This window comes from Cyclopterus lumpus, chromosome 9 (genome assembly GCF_009769545.1).
Source record: "Cyclopterus lumpus isolate fCycLum1 chromosome 9, fCycLum1.pri, whole genome shotgun sequence".
Lineage (NCBI taxonomy): Eukaryota > Metazoa > Chordata > Actinopteri > Perciformes > Cyclopteridae > Cyclopterus > Cyclopterus lumpus.
In genome coordinates, this window is record NC_046974.1 from 19,624,419 (window position 1) to 19,650,248 (window position 25,830).

Genomic DNA, 25,830 nt, shown 5'->3' on the forward strand with positions numbered 1-25,830 from the left:
CTTGTCGAGTGGTGTTTGGTTAGTTAGTTGCTTGATTGGGAAAAATAAACCCTGTTATTAAAGCAATTATAATACAATTGTGATTGAATGAAATCACCAAATGGCAATACTATAAATCTAAAGTATATTTGCAGCTTTTAAACTCACATACCAGTATTTCATTCCCTATGTGTGCAGCAGAGCATCCTAAAATCATCCAGTTTCCAGGGTGATGAGGATGGAGGTGGGTGGGCAGCGGCGCCCAGGGTGACCTTGCTGTTTTGTAATTCAGCATCTGCCATTCTGCAGCCAGGTGTTGCTCACGGAGAGGAAACGGAGATAACTGGGATGCAGAGTGTCTCGCTGTGTTCAAGGTCTTTCCTTTTAAAAAGAATGAAAAATATCTATTCTGCTATATATTCTGTGTCATGTGACCCGTAAAATAAGCATGCAGCTGTTTTTAACAAACACTGAATCGAAAGCTTGCGTTCTCATATTGATGCGTATAAATGCACAAGGTTGATTGACATCATCATGACACACGCATCCACACGTACTTCTCTGGAAGCTCCCCAGTGCAGTTTTGTGCTGGTAAATGCAGACCAGCTGACTGGAAGGTATTAAGTGCTTTGATTGCTTTGATTTCACATTACAGTTGTTGACTGAAGGGAAAGGTTAAAGCTTATTAATTTCCCTTGTTTGCTTTATTCCATTTACAAATGGACAGTAAGTCATTATTAATGCAAATGACCAATGTTATCGTGTCCTTATCCTTGTGTGAATGTGTTTTTCTCTGTCACTCTCTATGACACACATACACACACACACACACACACACACACACGCACGCACATACACACACACGCACACACACAGAGATAATTCAATTGAATGACCAGAGCTCCACCCCACAAATGGTTAGGCGGTCTGACCCAGAAAGATAGTGCAACATAGTTTTATACAGTCATAATTATTGATGAGATGTTTGCCCCTCATCCCCTCCTCCCCCTCTTGCTCCTTCCTCCTTCCACCCGGCGTCCTTCAGACAGGTTTTGCCTGCCTGACGGATGTTTTTTGGCTGCGTCCCTGAGAGGTGACAGAGATAGAGAGAAAGCCAAAATACAAGACGACTAGACAATAATAAGATCGGTCATTGTCCCTCTTCGCTGGCGCCGTTGAGGCTATCGGTCAAGATGAGCTGAACTCTGCTTTCAGAGGTCAGTAGCACAGTTACATTTAGAAGAACACGATGATACATTTCCACCAACACACACACACACAGATGAGGAGGAGGTAAAGGTGTGGGAGGTAGAGATGGATGATGGCATTCAGACGGTGTACAGAGGGCCAGTAACGAGATGAACAGTTTCAGAAAAGCTTGGAGTGTGAGGAGGAGGAGGAGGAGTGATTTCCCCAACCACTCCTGTGTCGAGTTGTATGGGGTGCACACAACACAGGCTGGCAATGTATCTGCCAATACAAGCCACACGACAATGGACAATAATATAATGAGAAACGTAAAAGGCTTGGATACACAGTTGATTATTAAAAGTCAACAAAAGGCCGGGTTATTATCGGGGAGAGATCAGAAACTGGGGATTTGTTTACTCAGTCGGACATGAAAGTGGACAAAGAGAGGCAGCGGGCAACACTCACAGCAAGGGGACAGAGAGGGAGCAAGTAGAGTTAATGTTGTCATTCTGTCTGAAAGGCCATCGGCCAGAACTGCCTGCTGGTTTATGACCTTGTTCATCACAGACCATTAACACTTTGAAGTCAAAGAGTTAGGCTTAACCTTGACATCGTTTGCCCTTTCTCTAAGATTGGAATTTTTGTCCATTGTGTCTCGGAGCTCAAAGTTCATTTTGAGCTATATGTTGGTTATTTTCTTGTGACCCTTTATGTGAAGCAACTTGTGACCGCTTGTCACAGGCTTCATATCTTCATATTGCTGCTGTCTGTTGAAAAACACGTATTTACAAAATGCCAGCTTTTAATGAAATAAAAATATAGCACATCTTAAAGCTTTTCGGCAATATTTTCCTCTTTTAGAGTGTTATCTGTGCCCTATACATAAAGTAGACAATTGTTTTTAACCTGAAAAGGAAGGAAGGTCTAATTCTGCACCGACAAGAGGGATGTGTCCCTCTGAAACTGTTTTATTTTCATAGTTTTTAGATAGGAATTATCAAGAATTTCAGAATAAAACACATTTCAGAAAAGTGAGAAACAAATGAAACAATAATATATTTTAGACCCCTAGGTTGGGGAACCATTGCCATACAGTACATTGTCTATACCTTGAACAGATAAAGTTGTTGTTAATTTGACTTCACAGTCTCGGCAGTTTATTGTTGATAAGCTTACTTTTTTTTTTAATATCTGTTTTATATACGTATATATGATTTCTTCACTTCTTGAAGGTAGAAACAGACGAGATACATAGGGATGATATGCATCAAAAGGGGACGGAGCAGTGACAAACATACATTTAAACCAGTAGGCTATCAGGACACAAATACCACTTTAATGAAGAAATATCGGTACAGTTTATTCTGGAGGAGAGCACATAAGCCCCATGTTCATTGACTAAGTCTGTCTCTGCCGGAGCCTCACAGCCTGTTGTTCTCTGGCAGACCGAACTTCCAGGGCAGATGGCGGTCAAAATGCCCTCTGAACATCATGAGGCTCACAGAAGCGGCACTAATAGAGGGCACGGTCTGGTGGCCTATTGTCTGAGCCAACTGTTATTCTAGCCCGAAGTGCAGGGACCTGGCTCGCTGCTGTACAGTAGCGAGTGATTAATTATCGGGGGGTCATACAGGAAATCACTTTTGTAGTCATTTCCTGAGTTTATTATGCACAAAGTAAGCATCCCTTATGTTTTGATTGTCTATTTTGACCTGAGTTCATGTTTTCTCCCTGTTTTTATATGTTGTTGTGTGATCCATAGCATCCATTTTCCTCAAAACATTACAATAATGTAGTTATCGAGAGACCTTCTTGTTTATGACAGGTGTCGAATAAAATCACATATGCACAGTGTATGGGAACAAATGCTATGGCTGTATATTGTCAGATGGAAGGCTCGCTTTTAAATTTACTCCTAGATGATGCCATGCGATCTCTGCATTGCTCTAAAGTTGCTGTTCCTGGAAAATTGCTCTCGAATAAGAGGCTTACCTTGAGGGAGCTTAATTTTCCTGTAAATGTAGGGCTGAGATTGTTGCCAGGAAGTGTTTGTTTGAGCTTTGTATTTCTCACCGCTTTATACCTCTGCTGTTGCCAGAAAATATATTTGCATTTCCAAAATGCCATCACCGCTGTAGTAAAACCTTTTTTTTGTCTTTTGCGACTCCATTTTGAGCTGCACATTAATTTGACATCCTAAATCTGTGGCCGGGATAAAATTGTCTCATGCGTATTTCTCGAAATGATAGACAGCGGGAATCAATGCTCACTAACACAACCTCGCCTGCCCTAAGGCTGCCAAAAAAAAACATGTCACCGGAACACTCAAACTCAGTGGTATTCCCTTTTGAGCTGCCAGTATGTGATAGTTATGCACAGTAATGCCTCCTGTCTGGCTGTGACAGCAGATATATAACTATAATTAGACAGCGATGTGGATCCCACGTAGAAATAGCAGAACAAACTCAAATATGGCTGCAAGAGATGGCCCTGTGCAGATGTACACCTGGTTGTCATCATTCTTCATGCAGCCTCTCGTTCTCTCTTTCAACCTGTGGACAAATCATTAAGATCACAATCTTGATTGATCTAAATGTCCTAATAGATCCTTAACTATATGCAGTTTTCTCCTTACTTGCCGTATCCATGAATTTGCTCAGCCTTGAATCACATCTCAGTCATGGAGGGGAAACGGTTCTCAAATCTCTATTGCCCTCCAGTGTTTACTCGACTATATCACATCTCAATACTCAGAGTTACGTATGACTGTTTTCACGTCTCGCCTCCGTTGAAGGTTTTGGTTCATACAGGCTTTCAACAAATGTCCCTCTGAACAAGTTAGAAATGACAATATACATGTACATTCATTTTAGAAAAACAATAAATGGTTTGTAGAAAATGACATCTGCGAAATGTGCTCGTATGTTCAAAATTTATGGCGAGGATCTCAAAACACACGTCTACACTGCTGTCATCTTTTGAGCTCCTCGTGGCACATTTGTCACTTTGTGTTAGTTTATGTTTTTCTTCTACTCCTGTGCAGCACTCACTTACTTTTATTAAATCCTACAAGTTTAAACTGCCTTCTTGAACGCTAGACTCTCCATCGTTGGATGGAGATTCCTGCTAACGGATTCTCTTTCGCGCATGTAAAAAGTGGAAGGTAGAAATGCTACGAAAAACTGCACGAGGCGCAAAGCGAGCTGCTAGCAGAGGCCGCCGTAGTCTTTGTGGCTTGTGGTCCCAGATGTGGATGAGGATAACTCCTAAGGTGTTGCGCCTACATTGCTGAGAATGATTCGAGATGCCTTCTAAAAGCAAGAAGATCCCATCCTCTTTTAGTGATGCAAATATCTCAACAGATAAAGACGAAACAGATCCTGGCAGTGGACCTACGACACGCTTGGAAAGGGAATGGTGAGTGGAGGGGAACTCAGTCGGATGCAATCAGAGAGCTCATCCTACACACTGCTCCTTAACTCCATTGGCAGAAGTGAATGTGAACACAGATTACGACGGATTCTTTTGCTCAATAGTCACCAACATCACATCTTTTGAACATTCTGATGGAAAAATTGCATTTTTCAGACAGTGCAGAGTGCCTGATGACTGCTGTTGCGGATCGATTTCACTGTTGGAGGAAACCAACACCGTGGGGAAAGGTTGTTGACTTTGTGACTTTTTGGGGTGATTTATGACATGACATAATTCAGAGAATAAATTTGACTAATAATATTGAAAGGGCATGCTGCTTCTGGTACAAGGTAATTCATAGACTGCATTACTCAAAATCAAAACTGAACTGCATCTTCCCATCAGTGTCTCATAAGTGTTGCTCATAATACAGTATGTTATAAAAAGGTAAAAAGAAAATCAATGTATAGTGTTTCACAAAAGTCATACAAAAATAATTCAAAAGTCATAAAATAATGCGTCACAAAGGTTATAAAATGTCATAGTCTAATGTAACAAAAAGGTAAAACCAGATTCATAGTATATGTATATGTGTGTATGATCTTCATAAAAGACTACACACATAATAGCCCTGTCTATCCTTTATCTTTCATTGTTGTTGTTGTCCTTGGTCCAAGCTGTTGTATCTAGTTGTGTACACTGAGAAAAAAAATCCTTGTATGTGTACACATAGTTGGTCAGTTGATTCTGTTTCCATCTACATTCGCTTCTAAAATGAGCTTGACCTTTAAAAAAGCATTAACTTTTAAGCCCAGGTGTAATGTACCGTGAGATCTCCTGGAGGTGCTGATTGGGTTGAAATTAAGGGGCACTGGCCCCGACATGACATTTCCTTCACCCTTAACTTGAGCAGACAATTTGATCTGCCATTGTAGGAAAATATTTTTTTACGCAGCATCCATGAATCATCGGCTCGATACACTCACAGAAGTCTTTGAGGTTGTTTTTACAGTATGAGAAACAGGTGGTGTGCCGGGGTAGTGTGTTGGTATAGGTCTGCCAGACCCAGGCATCCCCCTCTTCTACTATCTATTCTTCAGGGGCATTGTCTCTGCACCCTGTGCTTAGCAAGACGAGTGTTATTGGTTTCAAGAAAATGCAAAATCCAGTGTGTTCTTCCACGCTATACCAGAATGATGTGTGGAAGCCAGATCTTCTTTTTTTTGCTGAGTCGATAGGTCTGGCTATATAAAACTATTTTTGAAACACATTAGTAAAGAAATACATTTAGAGCGCTCAATAATACATCTCTGAAGAAGAACGAAAGAGAGAGATTCTCAGAGAAAACTTTGTTTATCAGTTTCTCAATGAGCATTTTGGCAGGAGTAGTCACAAAAATATGTTATTTCCTCTTATTACACACACAAACACACACACACACACACACACACACACACACACACACACACACACATACATCTTCCTTTCACCTCATGAAACCCAAAAGAGTTCCAAGGAATGTTCCTCTAAGAGTTTGGCTCCCTCACTAGAACAAAACTGAGAACGCCTCTTCAAGACTCTTCTGTTCGCTGCTCTTCGCTCACCATGGAGGCAAGTACATTTTACACTCAATACACCAGGAAAATCACAAGAACAATTTTCAGATTTCTGCAAAACAAACTAAGATTTGATTTTGAGTATTTGAGCGTTTACTTTGTGAAACCTTGCGTGTTATCTCGTCTTCTTCATGTGCTTTCCTCTTCTCTTCTTCACGTCCTCAGAGCATTACGCAACTCTTTTCAGCAGCGCTGCCATGGCTGCTGTTCCTTTTCGCTTCCAACGGGTAAATGTGTTAATGCTCTACTGTTTCAACATTAAAAAACACATACAAACGATAAATGACACAAATGATAACAACAATGATTATTTTGTTTCATTTATTGAATCATTTGATTTAAAAATATAATTCCCAAGGTTGTGTAACCAGAGAGTTCGTTGCCAGTGGGGGCCTTATGGGGACTGGTCCGAGTGTGATGGCTGCACCAAATTACAGGTGAGGACGAGTCATTCTAGTATTGACGAGTGCACTTCTCTGTCTAAGTAATTATTCGCACAACTTAAAGTAGTTAAACACGTAGAATGATGATAAAATACACATTTTGCTAGCAATATTTAATAATTTAATAATAAAGATATGTTCTTAATTTATATGCTTGTTTATATTTCTTTGTCAACTTGTGGTATGTGACAGACAAGAAGCCGAGCTATGGCTGTCTACGCTCAGTTTGGAGGGAACCCCTGTGATGGGCAGCGGTCTGAGACCAGAGCCTGTGAACCCACACACGGCTGCCCTCTAGAGGATGGATGTGGAGACAGGTTTCGCTGTCGATCGGGTGAGAGAATACACTCTGCTCGTGCCCATAATCATACAGAATGGAATAACAATCACATAGCTGTGTGTCTGTCTTCTGACCCACAGGGAAGTGTATTAGCCAGTCTCTGGTGTGTAACGGAGATCAGGACTGTGAGGAAGACGGAGATGACGAACGTGGCTGTGACATTGAAAAACACATTGTATGTCTAAAGTCAGTTCCCCCGCCTAACATTGAGCTCCTAGGACTCGGGTAAGTGACACATGGTTGGTGCACCCACGCACCAACAGAGAAGCAGGCATATGCTTAACATTGGGATACTTCCTGTAGATTTGATGTGGTGTCAGGGAAGCGGAGGGCACTTGTCATCAACACAAAGAGCTTTGGGGGACAGTGTCGCGTCATCTACAGCGGTGTCCACAATGCTCTCTACAGACTGCCCCTGAGTACCATTCAGTACAGCTTCATGGTTGGTCACTCAGGACACATCTAGAGCTGCAATTATTATTGATGCGCCTCTTGGAGGCCTCTCAGTTTTTACTGTAAAGGTACCCTGCAGAGTTTTGACCACAGTGTTGTTTAGATTTAACAGGTCTTTGTCTTCTTTTGCTCTTTTTATTGGTGCATTCATATCGATGCATTTTGTGATCTGGTTCATTTTTGGCCACTAAAGCTGTTTGACAAAAGTTGAGAAAAGAATGTGGAGATGGCTGAGCCTTCAAGGACAAGAGATACATAGACGTGTCACATGCACTCCGCTAGTTGACCCAACCATCCACAATAGCCCCAGTAACACCTGGTATTAGCATCTGATCTTTATCTGGAAATATTATCTGAAAAAGGATATCTTTGCGTTACACCTGGTTTTAATGAGCATTCACTTGACCTCCATCCCTGGATCTCAATGCAAATCAGTTAGGTGGGGCTGGTGGAGGAAAAGGGTGCATTCCAGGTCAAGCAAAGCAATGCCACGAATGGGCGTCATTCATTTCTAAATACAATTTTGCAGTTGACCTTTTAAACTAGATGAGCTATTTATTTTTACAAAGGATGTTGTCACATAGTACATATTGCATATATAATGATTTACACATATCACAATGTGAGTCAGACCGCCCCCCCTCCCCCCCATCAGATATCATCTGGTGAATCCAATCGTACTCTGATCTTAATGTTTTCTGGGTGCGTTGACAACTTGCACTAATGTGTATTTTTCTTGTTCAGATAATATAAGCAGATACAGTTTGGATGTTGTCTAAAGGGTTTAAATGTGAGAGAATAACAGTGCTGTTTCTGCTCTTACTACTTAGGGAGAATAGTAACTACTCTCACAACCACAAAGGTTGCTTATCATAGTTAGTTTTAAGTGTTATAACCGATGCTGCAGATTGGAGAAGACAGTCTTGTAAGACCTTCCGTGAATGCAAGGAAATTAGTGGTGAAATTACATCACTCACTTACCACTAGTTGTCAAAAACTCCACAGGGTATTTTTGAAGTTTCTGTGCACATGTATTTCCTTTTCCTAAGATTGGTTAACATTAACCCCTGTTAAATTAACATTGTGAAACGTGTGCTGTTCTCAGGTTAAAGCTCAGAATGACTTCAGCGATGAGATGTACGCCAGTAAATGGCACTATGCGAAGGACATCGTCAACAGACAGAAAGTGACCGGGACCACGACAGGATATCACAACTATGACTTTCACGAGACACAGGACCGGAACCAGGTGTGTGTTGAACCTGAAACGGTTGTCACTGCACATCCCAGTACTTACGTATGAGAATGAAAAACGGAAAAGCAAACTTGAAAATTAAACTTATTCCTTCCAGACCCAAAAGCTATTGGTTCTAAAGAATGACATTGAGGTAGCTCAGTTCCAGAGTAACTCTCATCAGCACCTCCCGCTGTCTGAGGGGTTCTGGAAGGCTCTGGTTAAACTCCCATCGGTCTACAACTTTGCTGCCTACAGGACGGTTTTACAGAGGTTTGGAACACACTACCTGTCAGAAGGAAGCCTAGGAGGCTCCTTCAAGGTCGTCGGCAAGATTGATGAAGAATCTGAACGAGGAATGGGTGAGAAATCATATATGCAGCAACCTCATGATATGCCTGAAAAAGAAAATGCATTTTCCAGGAATTTCCAGTGTATTTCATCAGAATGTTTTTTCTCTTTTTTTCCCCGAAATACATTTCACTAAAACAAATGACTTAATCTAAAATACAATTTATTTTTATTTTCTGAAATGTTTCTTGATAATTGCAGCACTATTTAAATAAATATCAATATGTTTCTTGATGCATTTAGAAATTAAAGGTTCTTCAGACTGTATTACATTTTCTTTTAAATGCAACATGGCATAACCAATTTTTAGGTCACAAATAAAAAATAATTAAAAAGTAATTAATTCTATAACAAAAAGTTTGTAAATGTTCAGAGGGTAAATGCAAACGGTGGTTGAATTATATTGTATTAGTAACAGAAGTATTAATAGTTTTTTCCATTTAATCTCAACACCTCATTCCTGCTGTTAATTTCTAACAATTACTTTTTTTTTTATTTGCCATTGTTTCCTAGTCAGCACAAGCTATCAATATAAAGAGTGTACAAAGACTAAACGTTGGGTTTTCATATTCCCCATCACCCACGTGGACTGCAACAGTGATCGAGGTGGAGACTCATCAAACAGTGGTACGATTTTATTGGTTTTACTGCAAACGTACCAGCCTCTGAAATCACTTGCCATTTCTGAATAATTCTGTCATCCTTCCGCAAACCTCTTCAAAACAGGAAGTTCCGGGAACAATAATGTGAAAAATGTGAATGTGCAAGGAGGAGACACCCAATATATCGCAGCACTGACGAACATGAAGCTCTCTGAACCGGACAAGAACTGGAAAATGTACTCAAACTGGGCTGAGTCTGTTCGATTCTTTCCAGATGTCACAAAACAAACAGTGAGGCAGAGTAAAATAAGCACTTTGAACTATAAAAGCATGAACGTCATGTTGGATTCACTCATGTGCCTTTTTAGTCATCTTATCAAATAACACAACGCTCCATCTCTCTTGTTCCGGCAGCTGCGGCCGCTGTCGGAGCTGGTGAAAGAGGTTCAGTGTGCTGGGGTGAAGAGACTCTACCTCCGTAGGGCCATAGAGCAGTACCTGACTGAGAGCGACACCTGCCACTGCCGGCCCTGCAGCAACAATGGCATGGCTGTCATGGCTGGAGATGAATGCAAATGCATCTGTAAGCCTGGCACATCAGGACTGGCCTGTGAGCAGGGAAGTGAAGCGGAGGGTCAGCCGGGTGGGTGTTACATTTTTTTTTTCGACAGATTCTTTACAACTGCTGTCACTTTGGTCTCAAGGTGGTTTGATATGTTGAAAGGATTTATTTCACATGTTGGAAAATAGGCTTTATTCCATTCCTTTCTGAAGGTTAGATGAGATAATGGATAGATTCATATTTCTTTATTGGATACTATCACACGGAGTGCAATATATTCCTCACTTTCTCCCCTCGTTCCTCCTTTCTGTTGCTGCCCATGAAGGAGTGATCCACGGCAGTTGGGCCTGCTGGTCAGCCTGGTCGGTGTGCAGTGGGGTTCGAAGAACAAGAAGACGTTCTTGCTCTAATCCCACTCCTCGGAACGGGGGACAACAATGTACCGGAGAACCCACTGAGGCGTCTGACTGTGAAGACCAAGACCTGCAACACTTAAAGTCAGAGCGAGTTTCATTTTGCAACACTATTGTAACAGGCACCAGGGTTCACTGCATCGAAGGATGTTTCACACCATCCACAATCAGCGCTCTACCACATCTTGATTTGTAACTCTTTTTTCTACAGAGCCATGGAGCCTCATTGCTTTGACCAAACTCTCCCAGCAAGTCAGACGTGTGGAAACCCACCTGTTCTAATCAACGGCTACATCCTGGTGAAGAGTACTTCAATTTACCGTATATTGCATCACAAACTATTGAAAAAATTCTATATTTTCATGATCACACTAATTGATTTTCCAATTTGGGGTCAGTATGAACAAGAAGGCCACAGTTTAGTGTGACTCCTCATATAATTGACTTTACATCAGTGAGCCTAATTTACCAAAGGCTACACACCACATTTTAATATGGAGAAATGATGTATTGTTGGTAAATATAATAATGTAGCCTTTAAAGCTGAGACCCAACGGGAAAAATGTGGGAAATGTTTTGTTTTTGTGTATGTGAAATTCAATATTTGATGTGCCTCCAGTAAAGGGAAATGAGCCTGGCTAAATGGCATGACGTCACATTTGTTAATTATATTTCACTCTCTAATTTCTGTTCTTTAGTATGTGATTCCTGTACATAAAATCCGAACCGGAAAATGGAAATTAATACCCTTCTTATCACCACATGCTCCACAGGTCCCGAAGGACATTTACCTTGTGGGTAGCACGGTTGAGTACACCTGTACTGGCAGTTATTATCTCGTTGGTGACAACATCCTAGAATGCACTGCTAATCAAACCTGGTCTACCATTCCTGGACCCTGCACAGGTGAGTACCTCTAACAAATGTCAGCATATTTTAATCAAGTTCAATAAGGACTTCATTGTGGACGTATAGAGACAAATGGATACAGTGTCAGAGCCGACACTCCATTCATTCCTATTTAAGTTACGCAAGAAGGAAAAAAAGTTTGATAATTTACATAATTTAGATGATAGAGGAAAGTACGCAGATTTCCCAGAGATCTTTCACATCTCTGGGCCCATAGAGCAAGGGCAATAGTCTTAACCCCACTTCCCAGCCCTCGGTCCTGCCTTCTTTTCGTTCACTTGAACGGAGGAAGGATAACAACTCTGGATTTGAACACTTTTCTTGTAGTGGAAAGTTGATTGACCTAAAGAAAATGACCCAAAGTCTTTCTGGAAAATAGTTTTTTGGGCCTGGCATCACGTGAAAACACCCAGAAATTGTAATTGTAAAATGTACTTCAAAGTCTGGCGCTCTTACTGGGGGCTCGGTCTCTATGGGTACTACTCTTCTTCAATCACGAGCATGCATTTGCATAAGCGTAACCAGCCAATCAGGATGTGACGACCTGAAAAAGGCAAGCGGTATAGACACCCTGCATACCACATGCACCACAACATCACATTCCCACCCTCTACACCGGTTCTGTGTCGTTCCTGTGGGCACAGACCCTGAAAAGAAGCTTGGCCTGTCCAAGATGTCGGTGGGCAAGATTGGTGTTCACTGAAGAGAAAAAAAAGGATGACTCAGCAGCGAGGTGTGCTGCCTTATATACTGCGGGGTCCGCACACATTCGGCGAGGCGCGTCCTGATATTCTACGCCTATATGCACATTTTCCGTGGGCGAATGATTATTGTGATAACTTTGTTTGTGATACCTTCAGAGTCCAGTAGAAGGTGAACCCTGAGTGGGTTAGAACCAAAGTTGAACATTTACAGTCACAATGAATTACATTGTTGAAGTCCGCATTGCTTTCAGTCTCCAGGTGTAACATTCAGTCCCTCTCTGATGACATCACAGCCTCTCCTTTGCAGCAGGCCTATGGCATAGGGGACATAGTCACCTTGTCCTGTCCAGCAGGTAGACAGCTACTAGGAGAACCAACCATTATATGTGACCCCAGTCTGCATTTTTCACCGGATCCAGCTGACATCAAATGCAGCCCAGGTACATTTTACTTCACGGTTTATAGGCCTTCAAGTCATCTAACAGACTGCTTGGAACTGCTGCGTAACAAGATATTGTACCCTACTTTTCATTCCTTCTTTAATGTTCAATATACCATATTTTTTTCGTTGCATGCATGAATGCAACGTGGAATAATGATTTTTATGTATCCCACAGTAAGCACGCCACAACAACGCAGCTCTCCTGTCGTGCAATGTCAACCATGGGAGAAGTCTTCCAGAGGAAAATGTGTTTGCAAAATGCCTTTTGAGTGCAGGTATGTTTCATCACTTTGTCCATGTGACATTTGGCAAATTGGACGGATTACATTCATTCTCTTGTTCCTGTGGTTATTGTGTTGTATGCTTATTTGTGTCACCAGTTCATCTTTGGAGGTTTGTGGCACGAATCCTGTGAATAGAAAAACAGTCCTTCTGAATGTCTGCAAAATGCAAGCTCTGCAGTGTATGGGGAAGAACTATATGATAGCAGAGGACAGCACATGCAAGTGGCCGGAGCGCAACACACCAAGCTGCACCGTGTGTCACATGTGGGAGACCTGTGATGGTAGGGACATCTGATAGTTACAAACAATCAATGATAACATATGTGCTAGATTGTAGTAATTGATCCCATTTGTCTTCCCGACCCATTCTTTCAGATCAAACCAACGAGTGTCGCTGCAGAGACTCTGCAGATTGCTTGACCCTGGGATTAAATGTGTGCGTAAACGTTGGGGAGGATGCAACCACAGTGTCGCAGACCATGAGCGAGTGTGAAGCAGGACTACGGCGATGTAAGGGAGAAAAGGTGTCAGTTGTCAGTATCCTGCCTTGTGCTGCTGAAGATGCAGCTTCGACCATATGACTTTAAATCTCCACCTTCCTTTACACATTAATCCTCGATAACACTCCTCATATGTTTCCAGTGAAATAGTATTGTGTCTAATGTTACTGCTTCCCCAAATTATTAAAGAACACCGTTATGAATGTATACAACCATAATGTAAAACTGTATCAAAACAATGAATAAATAGCAAAATGGTAGCTGGACCTGCTGAAAATGTATTCTAGCTAGTTGCCTTTTCACGGTGTGTCTGAACCAGACTTTAAACTGTTACACCAGCGACTTGACGTCATAAAAAAGACATCATGTAGAATGCCATAAAAAGGTCAAAAATTGTCGTAGTATAATATGACATTAGATGTTGTAAAAAGTCAGAATATGCCATGAAGACAAGTGATAAGTAAAGTGATGTTTTAATATGCCATAGTTATGAGATTAAAAGTCAAAATATAGTATTGTATAAAAATGGCATTACAATTCAGAGAATAGTAAAACATTTCATGAACAAGTCATAGTGTAACATTACATACATCTTCATAAGATTATATACCATAAAAATATCATACCATACATGTTTTGCTTGTATGCCATGAACATACTGTATTATAAATAGACACAGTAATAATAATAATAATAATAATAATAATAATAATAATAATAATAATACATTTTATTTGGAGGCGCCTTTCAAGTCACCCAAGGTCACCTTACAATAAAATAATACAGGATAAAAGATAAAAGCATGAAAGATAGGAACAACATTAAGACAGAACATCAACATAAGTATACAGTATAGTATGCCATCAAAAATAAACAATAAATAAATAATATAATATGAAATAAGAAATGTCAAAGGCATCGTATACTATGGCATAAGAAAGGTCTAGTATTTAATTAATATTGTATGAAAATGTCATAGTATAGTTTGCAAATTATTTTCTCATAGTATACCATAAAAGGTCATTGTAAAGTAAAATATATAAAATAAATGTCATAGCCCGTTATGCCATGAAAAAGGTTAAAAAAATGCCTGGTACAGCATATGTCTCATATTCAAAAGTTCCAATCCAACCTGTTTCATCGCCTCAAAATCCTGTCTCTCTCATCATTCGTTATCCGAAAAAAGAAGTAAATAAAGTCATAGTTTATTATGATTTTAGACACTCCAACATGTTTTTTTAATAGTTCATAAATAGCTTTAAAAGTGTGTGTAGGGGGGTTTCAATCCACAAAGGAACCATTTATCCTTCAAAAATATACTGTCTCTATATTCAGAGCAATTGGCAGTTTATACCATTTATATCATATATGTATTATATTGTGGTGTACGGGGGACTTCGGTGTAGCCCTGCATTCATTAGACATGTCAATCATTTGTTAAAAGGCACACATCGGCAGGCAATTTCATAATTCACCTAACCTGCATGTTTAGATTGTAATAAATGGTCTACAGTTGGCCACATTTTGGGTTTGATGTGTATCCATGAAAGAAATCATGTCAGCCACTTATCACTAGACAATGACAACACTTTCAAGCATTTCCTTTACTGATAAAAATAATATACTCCAGCAGCAAAAAGTGACCTAAATCCTTTTTTCAATCTTTTACTCTCGTTTTCACTCTATTTCTCCAGCCTTCAGTAAATACAGACAAACACTGCTTGTTATGAACTTAATAAATGATGATCTTGCTTTTCTCCATCTATCAGTAACATATCCCCAAAAGCATACATTAAATGTCGGGGTGTTTATTCCCAAAATATGAATGATTACCTTTTAACTATCACTTACAGTAAAATCAAACCACCAGAACTTAAATGTGTCAGACAAACGTGACATTTCTGATAGTTTGTCTCCACCCAGTGGACAATTCAGTGCATTACATGCAAAAGACAATTCCAGAGATGAGTTGATTAGTTTCAATAACAAAAGTTTTATTAACAATGTAAAATGACCTATATCAGCTTCGACTACTGTACCTTCACCGTGCCATAAACATGTATCACTATCATTAATAAGCAAGACCCATGCTGCCTGGCCTCTGTCTGCATTTGACTACCCTCCCAGTTTACACCAACAAACTGATTATTTACTAACCATCTCCATCTTTGAAAATAATTCAGAGAGCATTGCGTAAAGAGTATGTGTATATACAAGTCTAATGTCTCAATTTATAGATAGATATTGTGTGCAAAGAAGTTTTCATTTTGAGTATTGTATCATATATTCCATTTTGAAGCTGGAAAGTTAAAGTTGGATACAGGTACTTGGTTTATGGAAGACTAAATTAAGTACATTAAGAAGAAAAAACAGCAAGAAACAGAAAACAGATACTGTTATACACAACAAACTCTGCACAAACCTCTCATCTGAGCTTAGACATACGAAGATATAACTTTGTCTTTGCAAGTGCCATCCTGAAATGGCTTCTATTCATAAGTTAACACATTATTTCTGACAAAAACTGACAATTACATTCCCTTTTTTTTTTTTTTACATGAATCATCATTTCATTCACTCAGGTTTGCGGAAGTAAATGAAAATTGAAACTATTTCATATGACCTCTCATTCTCTTTCACATTGGACAATCAGATGATATCTGACCTCATTTACCAAAAAAAGGGAGAGTTTGTTTGCAAAATATCTTAAAATATATGTTCATGACTTTTGTTTTCATTACATTTCAGTTACAATTCTTCTTTGTATTACAAAATAAAATTATAAAATGGGCAGCCTTTAAAAAAAAGAGAAGGAGACAATTTATTTGAAAATGGCAGTAATAGATTGGTGGGAGACACAAGTGGTGAAGGACAGTGGGTAATGGTGTCTTCGTTGCCGCCTCCTACCCACGAAGGCGAGGCCCTTAGCTGGTTACCAGGCAACAGAGCCCAAAGAAACGCCTCTTCCTCTGTCGGACCAGTGGGTAGGGAGTCAGGTTCAGCAAACTGCTGTCATCTGGGCACAAGAACACACAGCAGAGCAGTTACTTTTAGATATGTGTCTTCATCTCAATGAATTGTCTATACTTTTTGACTATAACATACTTTCAAAGTGTCACTGCTCTTTGCGGTAGAGGTGTGTGTAATATGCTAAATAAGTGTATATCTTACCTTGGTTCTTCAATGGTAAAGGCATTGTCTCCCTGAGTTTACTGAGAAGGTTCTTCATCTCCCTCATATCCCTGCAGTAACACAAATACGGGCATCTTTCATGCTGTGTATTTACACACAAACAAATTCAGCAAACCTGCCCCATTTTTGCAGCGAAATCGAAAAATACATCTTAAATAAATAAATATTTTGCATTATAACACGTATTAGTCTAATTTCTGAAGCTAATTTAATACACACTCTGACTAAAGCCCAGTGTACTCTGTGACTATGAGATGCCTCACACAGTGAGGTAATGTTCAAGTAGTTGCAACATCCCATGTAAAACTGGACGGGTTACATTTTTTATTATTTGATTCTGTTGTTTTACTAAAAAATGTTTAAATGATTAAAACCAACGACAGACTCAACGTTACATATTTCTTTATATTCTATTTGTCAACTTTGCCAAGTCAGTTGTAAATACTGTGGGTTGGCATTGCACAGAAACATCTGGTAATTTGTTTTTGGAAGTCCAATAAGAAAAACAGTGCTTCCTTAATATGCAATTATATGTTCATAAAAACAAATATTTAACAAAGCACGCTGTAAATGATCAACTATTACATTATTAGTGTGGTTGAAAGAGGAAGATTTAAAATGGGATCTAGTTAAATAAAGTGATTGAACTAAATATATATTTTGTTTAACTATGTCCTAATATATATATATGTATATATATATATATATGTATATATATATATATATATATATATATGTATATATATATATATATATATATATATATATATATATATATATGTATATATATATATAATGTTATAACGCAACCATGTTAAGTGACAAAAACTGAAGAAAATAAATAGTTGCATTACGTTTTCACACATCAATAAACACACACAAACACACGGCACTTACTCAAACACAGAAGGACACAACACAATTCTTTGGTCGACCTACTTTTCTATGTTTTCTATATCAGCGGCCACCAGCCAGTAGAGCTGAGGGCAGTCAGTGGGGGAAGAAGAGGTGTCCTCCAGGATGGGGATGTCTGAGCTCTCCTCCGTCTTACTTTCGACCCCGGGAGGGCCACAGGAATCCTTACCTAAAGCACATAGAGAGCAGCGAGCCTAAACATGTGTCGCCAACATAGGAGAAACAAAACAACAACAAAAACGCACATAACATTACCCGTCCGATCACATGATTTGTCAACGTCATTAAACATTTACAAGCACTTATAAACACTATATTTTCACACGTATATTTAGGTTTGGCGATTAGGCCGCTGGTGGTATTAAAGGAATGTTTTAGATGATATTTGGAATAATAAAACATTTTAAAAGCCGTCAATAAATAATTACATCTGTGCATGTATTTTAAAATCTGCTCATCTGTTTTCTTTGTCATTTGGTTTAAATTAATTACATTAAAAAAAAAAGAAACAAAGCGCGCTGTATTTAAACTAGCAAGCATACGTATGCACACAAACTCAAAAGCTATGCCACGAGGCTCATCTATGTATTAACCTTTCCTGTGAAGCTGCAGGGAGCCCAGCAAGCAGACAGATTTGAGCATCTCAGTGATGTACATCTCCAGGCAGCACTGCAGCTGGATGAAGAGCCGACAGATCTCAGGGTGGATCTCCCCGTCCTCTGGCCTGAAATGACACATCGTTAGAAGACAGAGAGGTTACTGGATGGCTGAACTCTGGATTCAATCAACTTTATGGAAACAAATTTAAATCATAGTTCTGTTGAACTAAAAGTTGACATCTCCGTTAAGCGAAAGTTGACTGATGAGTTTAAACTCGTTGAGCTCAGTTACTCGATGTGTATGTGCTAAACTTAACCCTACGCTTGGCAGCAGTTCATCTGATCAATGCACAGCAGGTAGATTCCAAACTGCATAAAGTTTGGGTACCGGGGAAAAAAATAAAATAGTATGGCTAATAGTAAGAATGCACATCTTCTATGTCACTTCATAAAGCAGTCAACCCACAAATTTCACTAACATCATTTTATGTTTTATATATCTAAACAAAAACGAAAAATAACTAATATCAGGAGGGTAATAAACTCAACAACATCAAACAAAGTTTACCAAATTTGAACCACCAGATGAGAGATAAGCTGGAGTTTGCATTACGGATGAATAAATAGGAGCTGTCTGGTTCTTTTGACCTGTTTCTATTTCTTGACGTCAACAGTAGATGTGTGCTTGAATGTGTTATTGCATGTCTATATTTGTTGTTTGTTTAACCATCTGAGAATGTGTAAATAGAAGGCAGTGGAGAAGTTCAAACATTAAAAAAAACTATCTGAGTATTTTGTGATATACCCAGAGCAGATCACAAGCTTATAAAAGACACAGCAGAAGCCGCAGGACCATATCAATCTGGTGTCAATTAAATTAAATTCAATTCAGTTTATTTTGTACAGCCCAAAATCACAAATTACAAATTTGCCTCAGAAGGCTTTACAATCTGTAGACATACGACATCCCTGTCCCAGGACCTCACATCAGATCAGGAAAAACAAAAAAACTGAAAAACCCTTTCACAGGGAAAAAAGGGAAGAACCCTTCAGGAGAGCAACAGAGGAGGATCCCTCTCCCCAGATGGACAGAAGCAATATATGTCATGTGTACAGAATGAACAGTGTTACAGAGTTACAACACATTTAATGAATATGACAACGTATGAATAATTAGTAGTAGGCATGGACCACGATCCAGATAACCACAATCCATGAAACAGAAGGAGGAAGAGAGGAGGAGGGGCGGGGCGCATCAGCAGGGCCAATGCGGGAGGCCGGTCCACCAGGCAGGAGGCATCACGAAAGAGGCGAGACCCTTGAGGCAGGAGGCACAGAGAAGGAGGCAGGGCTATTGGGTAGGAGGCCAGGTCTAGGCCAGAGGCTGGATGCAAGAAGCAGGGGCAAGGACCCAGGACCAGCTTCAGACACAGCCAGGTCCAATGGACCCTATGAGACGTGAAGTCACAAAGACTCCGGGGAGGAAGCAGAGTTAGTAAGGTGCACTGGAGAGAGAGAAGAGGAGATAGATGCTCAGTGTATCCTAAAATGTCCCCCAGCAGCATATAAGCCTATAGCAAAATATCTACGGGCTGACCAGGGTAAACCTGATTCAGCCCTAACTATAAGCACCATCAAACAGGAAAGTCTTAAGTCTACTCTTAAATGAGGTGACTGTGTCTGCCTCCCGGACTGAAAGAGGAGCTTGATAACTGAAGGCTCTTGCTCCCATCCTACTTTTTAGGACTCTAGGAACCAAGAGTAGCCTCTCATGTAGTGAGCGCAGCTCTCTAGTGGAGCGATAGGGTACTACAAGCTCCTTAAGATATGATGGTGGCTTTGTAGGTGAGGAGAAGAATTGTAAATGTGATTCTTGATTTTACAGGGAGCCAGTGCAGAGCAGCTAATACAGGAGTAATGTCATCTCTTTTCTTAGTTTTTGTGAGTACACGAGCTGCAGCATTCTGGATCAACTGGAGGGACTTAAGAGATTTATTAGAGCAGCCTGATAATAAGGAGTTGTTCAAGGGGGAACGACAGCAGGTGATATCCAGTGGGTGTGACATCACAGGGGAAAGTGACAGCGATGAAAGGCGTGAAACTTGCACCTGGTGCAAATATTCTTCACACAAATCATGCTGTTGCATTCCCCTCTTCCACCAGCGAGCTTCTCCTTCCCAGCCTTGTTTTGTCACAGTGCTGCCTTCTACAGTATACTGTTGCTAAAGCAGAGCTGTCATCAATGCTATTCTGCTTATCAGCTTTCCTCTAGCACATCGGAGAGGCCCTGCACCACTCAAACCATTCAGACACACTGGCTTTATTTGATTAAAGGGGAATGATCTGTGCTGTCAAATTCAAGCCCTGTCTCTTAGTAGACGAACAATGAAATTGCCCGCAGAGCTTTTAGAGAAGGAGGAATAGAGCATTATGACAATGGCATTGATGTTGCTATCGGTGGAAACTTAAGAGTTCTCTCTAAAGCTGCTACAATGTCTCTTTTCCAGAAGCAGCAGCAGAAAAAATCCAAGCACGGGACTATAATTGATAGTACTTGTTGGCGTGGAGGTATAACTGTGTCTAGCTGTCTAATTACGAGCCATATAATGGGAAAAGAAGCACAGAGTATAAAGTATCTGCACTGTAAACTGCTCTGTTTCTCAAATGATTTTAATAAGATTTTATTAAAGCCTTGTTATAAAAAATGTAACTAAAATGTCTGTGTACAATGGATGTTGTATGATTCATGCCTCCTTATGGCAGAACACATGTAGTAAACATGCTTACTCGCTAACCGTACGAGTGTGTCACGTGGTTCAAAACCTGGATACTTTAAATGGAAAGATGTTGTCATGCATGTAACAGACAGTGAAGGATATACATTATTAAATCGTCGTAAGATATAGCAAGTGGATGAATTATTGAGCCAGGAAATGGGTTCTAGAGCAGATTAGAATACATGTAAACGTGTGCCTATGAAAAATATGGCAGACTAATGTTTAATGGAGATCATTCAAAGATGTTGCAGGTCTCTGAAAAAGTGTATGTAAGAGGAAGATGGGCTAGAGCTAGAGTAAACCGGATGTTGTTATAGTGCCCGGGCCTTGGCAAGCAGTTAGCACTGCAGAGCGTCTTTCCAAATCCCTCTCACCAATGGCTTCAGTCGGTCCAATTGTTATTTAAGTAAGTTTGAGGGTGCCAAGTCAACTGGCATCTTAACGTTACTGAGGACCTTCAAATCCCAAGCCTCAATTTGCCCTTCTTCCACTGGCACCAATGTGGAGTAGACGTTGTGCTCATTGGAGAGGCAACAGACACGTCAAGCTTCTATCTATGTGGCTGTTTTCAACAAAACCTCAAACACAAACCACAATGTTAACAACCTCAAATCCTCTGATCACTTTGCATTGGCTGTTTCTTACGGTCTATCTGTTTTCGTTTCTCTTTCTGAAGAAAGATAAAGCCAATGATTTGGATTCTTAAGATATTCTGAACTCTAGAATATAATAACATCCAACATTGTTCAAAAGCATGCTGGTATCTAAATGGTCAAATGACCATAATAGAGACACAACCCACAAAACACACACTTAAACACACACACACACACACTAAAAGCAAAAGCAATGCAAAAGGCTTCACATTATTGATACTATCATCTCAGATATTCGTCCGGGGAAGCGTTGCACTTCGTGCATTAACGTTTTAGGCCCCAGCTAATGGGACGTGGTCAGTTACAGCATGTTGATTGATTCCTGGTAAATCTGTCTCGCGAGCAATTAGAGACATCACGCTTTTCTTTTCTCTTTTTTTTATTTGGTACTTGAACTCATGTTCGGTTTTCCCCAAACACTAACAGGGCGGACACATAAGATGGTTTCTTTGAAGTGCAGAGGAGCAGGCTCAAATATACATGTGCCTAAAACGGGGATGCTTATGCAAATCAGAGATGTATCTTTGGTGGAAATGAATAAATACAAAATAGCTACTTTACAACTTTAAGCGCAGCAATGTTGCAGAGCTTCCCAATTGGTGCACTCTCAGCCCCTTGCGAGGTACCTATTTTCCAGCACCACGGACAGCGACTGTGCCAACTCACCCCGATATCAAGGAGAGACTGTGGTGCGCCGCTCTCGCCATTTCGCAGCCTTTAGTTCGGGTCTTCAGCATTTCGGCCCGTAAAGTAGGACAATCCACGGTGATTTCGCCAATGGAGATGACCAGCTCACGGTACAGAGCCACAAGCGTATTGAATTCTTGGACGATCTGTGTTACAATGAGATGTTTAAAATCACACGAGAAAATAAGTTATTCCCAAAACGATAAGCACTGCACACGTGTAACACACAACTTTCGCTTGCGTATGTCCTGCTCTGGTTATGTCAGTAGAATGACCTTTACCCTTGGCCATCAGCATATTGACTTGTCAACATGAAAACGTGTCAGAGCAGAAGGAATGCTGAGCAGCACTCAGTCCTTTTCTCCCCACACTGAAGACACATAATAAAGCTGCATGGTGCTTCAATAGAAGTAGTATTTTTGTTTTGTATTATTGCAACCGTGCACATATGTGGTCACACAAGTCCATTGGTATCTTAGAGGAACTTGTGACTAAGCCATTAAAATAGTCCGCAAAGTCAAAGTGGATGATGGAAAGAAAAAAGGAAAAAATATATATTTTTTCTTTTATTGACGCAGGTCCCATTATGCTAAATGTGGTTGTTTGTACAACGTCGGAGCTTGAGATTGGGGTGTAAATATTTCGTTCATTTGTGTGCAACTCCTGCATAACAACTTACTGCACTCATCTAGGCTGCAAACTGGTGTATGAAAATACATACGATTAACATATGTGCATGTGCCGTGATCGCGAACATCTCGATAATCTTGTCATTGGGGAAATTTGGAAATCAGACCCAAATCATAAACACTTCAAATGCGAATCACAATCAACCTGAACGCCGAGATGATATCCGTTTGCCTTCACTGTCGACAAAACAATACAAATGCATATACATCTATTTTTAGGCTCCCAGACTCTTTTTCTCTCCTTTTTTTTGTGCAGCTATTAACAGCTGTCGCCTGTGTATCCTTGCATGCACGGGACAGTCGGTCGTCTAGAACAAAGGAAGGTTGTGCTAATAACATCTTTACCAGAGGCACCATGCAGGCATTGACGTGTCGCAAACCTACCATTCTGCAGTCGGCCACGGCGCGCTGGGCTTTGCGGGTACTTTCGGTGCTCTCCCTCCTCTGTGGGTCTCGGCAAGGAGGCTTGCCAATCTGGAAGATGTTCCCGGCGGATCTGGGGCGGTTTTTGCGCCCATTCGATGCAGAACTCATGCATACACATCCACTAATAAAACAGCCCTAATAAAGAACGGTGTTGTGTTATTACCCCACCAAAACTCCACCACGTTCCTCCTTCCTGCCTCACCACCCTGCACCTTACTGTTCACCTTATTCTCTCCTCCGCTTATACACTTACACGCTCAATCCACCTCAGCCAACTACTGGCTGGGCTGAAACCCCGATTATTGTCTTTGCTCTGTCTGTCTCTCACGTTCCCCCCCCCCCCCCCCCCCCCCCCTCGAGTGTGAGAGACGGAGCAAATATTTTCCCAGACGAGCCTCGGAGTCCAGAAAAAGTACCGGATGAGCGCCTGCGACTCCTCTGCGCATTGCCTCGACTGCGACGGGACGCAAGTCACCTTCAATCCAGCAGCACACGGTGCACACAGGGAAGACTTCACATCCAACCCGGAGTCCAGCTAGCTGAGGTGTCTTCTCTGACGCACCGATGTCGGAAGGAGACGATCGCGCACTCACGGACGTTCTCCAAATGCAACCATTTTTTTTAATGATTGCGCGTTTCCATTAAGCAACAATAAAAATAAAAAAAATATTTTTTTTCTTCTTTTTTTTTTAGCCGCACAACCTTCTGACAGAGACGCAATGGCGCCGACAGTCTCGCAGCGCACAGGCGTGTGTTCAGCTTCTGTGGCCGGAGAAAACCGGAACGTCACAACAACAAACACGTAATCCCCGCTATGGCGGTCTCTATCGGCTCCCAGTGTCTGCTCCTCCGAGTGTTTCCAGCTGCTCGGGCGGGCCTGTCTCTAACCTTGGAGAGGCAGGAGAAGACGAGCAGCGTCTACAGGCCTGACGTGGCTCTGTGGTTGCGCACCCAAAGGACGGGCATACTAATTGGGCCCATCAGGTGAAACCCCCGCCCTGAGCTGTCCATTGTAGCTCCTAAACGTGTGACCATCAGACTGCTGGCCACTTTGCCTCCGCATTAGAAAAGAAGTCAAATGGAATTAGGACAATTCAATAATACGCCATGAAGACCAAATGTGGCTCGATTGAAACTTTAGCATTGGGACGCCACAGTTGAAAACACAACCGTGGCATGTTTATGATATTTATATGCAGGGCCTATAGTTTGGGACTACAAGTGTGTTTCATTGTTTTTTTTTTTAGAAATATGTCTCTTCTCTGCAGCAATATGAGGATGATATGCTTATTAAAATCCTAGTTGCTTGGTTAGCCCACAACTCCCCCCCTACACACACACACACACACACACACACACACACACACACACACACACACACACACACACACACACACACACACACACACACACACACACTCAGACACACACACACGAGAGAGCCTGATTTGGGTTCATCTGAGTGTATGTATGGTGAGTGCTCTTTCTAAACCTGGATTACTATTTAATTATGAATGCAGAGGAAGACTTTAAAAATCCATATATTTAAGTGACATACATCCACAGACGCACATAGGTCCACTCACACAAACACAAAGAGACACATACAGTGGGGATTGACATAGGAAATGTACAGCGTAATGGTATGTCTATTAAAATGTTAGAGAGTCTGTGTTTGAGTTGGCTTTGGATCTTTTAGAAGAGATGGCGCCCTAACCCATGCCCTTGTTTCTTAGCGATTACTTTTTTTTTCTTAAATGGCTTTTTACTCCAAAACGTGCATTGCATTTTAATAAATAGAGGTAATATAACTCTGCCAGTCAATATTAAATGCTATTCCTTTCTGAGTGAAAGTCTTTCTCCATTGCCTCCCCAAATGTTTTCTCTGGGGTCTTGCGCCTCTCATCATAGAAACTCCCGTCTCTATCCAGGAGTAACCAGAGCTGAATGCTTTTCATGAACCCCAAATATATCTTTTTAGGGTTGCTTTGCTTCCTGCACAATACTGTACTCACCACTAACCACAGAGGTAATGCTTTCTGTCCCAAGTGCCAGTTTCCGTAGCTAGAGGTCACTCCACCAAGGCCTCAGATTTTTCTTGCTGTCAAACTGGCAACGCAGCAGCTTGATTGTTTTTATAAAGTTATATCAAACTAAGAACAATGTGTGCACTCGGCGAAGCACACCACGTTACACTGGCATACAAGTGAAAACTAAAAGTGAAGACCTTTGGAAAAGTTTAAATGTAAATATTTGGTATCTAAATTAAATAACTTGAAATGTGTCAAGATTCAAGAATAAAGTAATTTGTGTGGCTCAAACACATTGGAAATCACTTAAAATGTATGTATCAATTTCAAAAGCCATGTACGTATGTAGGTGTTATATATAAACGGTATTGGCTATAAAATACAGCGACTTTATTTATTACATTATTCCCTCCAGGGGGTGC

The 25,830-nt window shown here is 40.7% G+C and overlaps 2 protein-coding genes across 2 annotated transcripts; one reads left to right on the forward strand and one right to left on the reverse strand.

The window, feature by feature from the left end:
- Positions 1-6,189: 6,189 nt before the first annotated feature.
- c7a (complement component 7a) lies at positions 6,190-13,658 on the forward strand. The gene is made up of 18 exons (XM_034540880.1): positions 6,190-6,195; positions 6,366-6,427; positions 6,559-6,637; positions 6,836-6,977; positions 7,064-7,208; positions 7,287-7,425; positions 8,542-8,685; positions 8,789-9,032; positions 9,535-9,648; positions 9,748-9,914; positions 10,038-10,266; positions 10,511-10,682; positions 10,810-10,897; positions 11,372-11,504; positions 12,463-12,651; positions 12,829-12,928; positions 13,034-13,218; positions 13,313-13,658. The coding sequence occupies exons 1-18, from the start codon at positions 6,190-6,192 to the stop codon at positions 13,516-13,518; spliced, it is 2,544 nt and encodes an 847-aa protein (XP_034396771.1). The 3' UTR covers positions 13,519-13,658.
- Positions 13,659-15,412: 1,754 nt separating this feature from the next.
- Positions 15,413-25,218, reverse strand: rgs7bpa (regulator of G protein signaling 7 binding protein a). The gene is made up of 6 exons (XM_034542072.1): positions 23,337-25,218; positions 22,243-22,409; positions 18,138-18,268; positions 17,569-17,713; positions 16,609-16,679; positions 15,413-16,453 (listed from the first exon to the last, which is right to left on the reverse strand). Exons 1-6 carry the CDS (start codon positions 23,484-23,486, stop codon positions 16,362-16,364), a joined length of 756 nt encoding a protein of 251 aa, XP_034397963.1. The 5' UTR covers positions 23,487-25,218; the 3' UTR covers positions 15,413-16,361.
- Positions 25,219-25,830: the final 612 nt, after the last annotated feature.

Coding starts and splice junctions, on each gene's coding strand:
- c7a (XM_034540880.1), top strand. Junction 8,686..8,788: donor AGACACAGGACCGGAACCAG/GTGTGTGTTGAA, acceptor TATTCCTTCCAG/ACCCAAAAGCTATTGGTTCT. Junction 10,898..11,371: donor TAATCAACGGCTACATCCTG/GTGAAGAGTACT, acceptor CATGCTCCACAG/GTCCCGAAGGACATTTACCT.
- rgs7bpa (XM_034542072.1), bottom strand. CDS start 23,486: ATGAGTTCTGCATCGAATGGGCGCAAAAACCGCCCCAGATCCGCCGGG. Junction 22,410..23,336: donor CCGTGGCCGACTGCAGAATG/GTAGGTTTGCGA, acceptor ATTGTAACACAG/ATCGTCCAAGAATTCAATAC. Junction 17,714..18,137: donor CCTGCAGCTTCACAGGAAAG/GTTAATACATAG, acceptor TATGTGCTTTAG/GTAAGGATTCCTGTGGCCCT.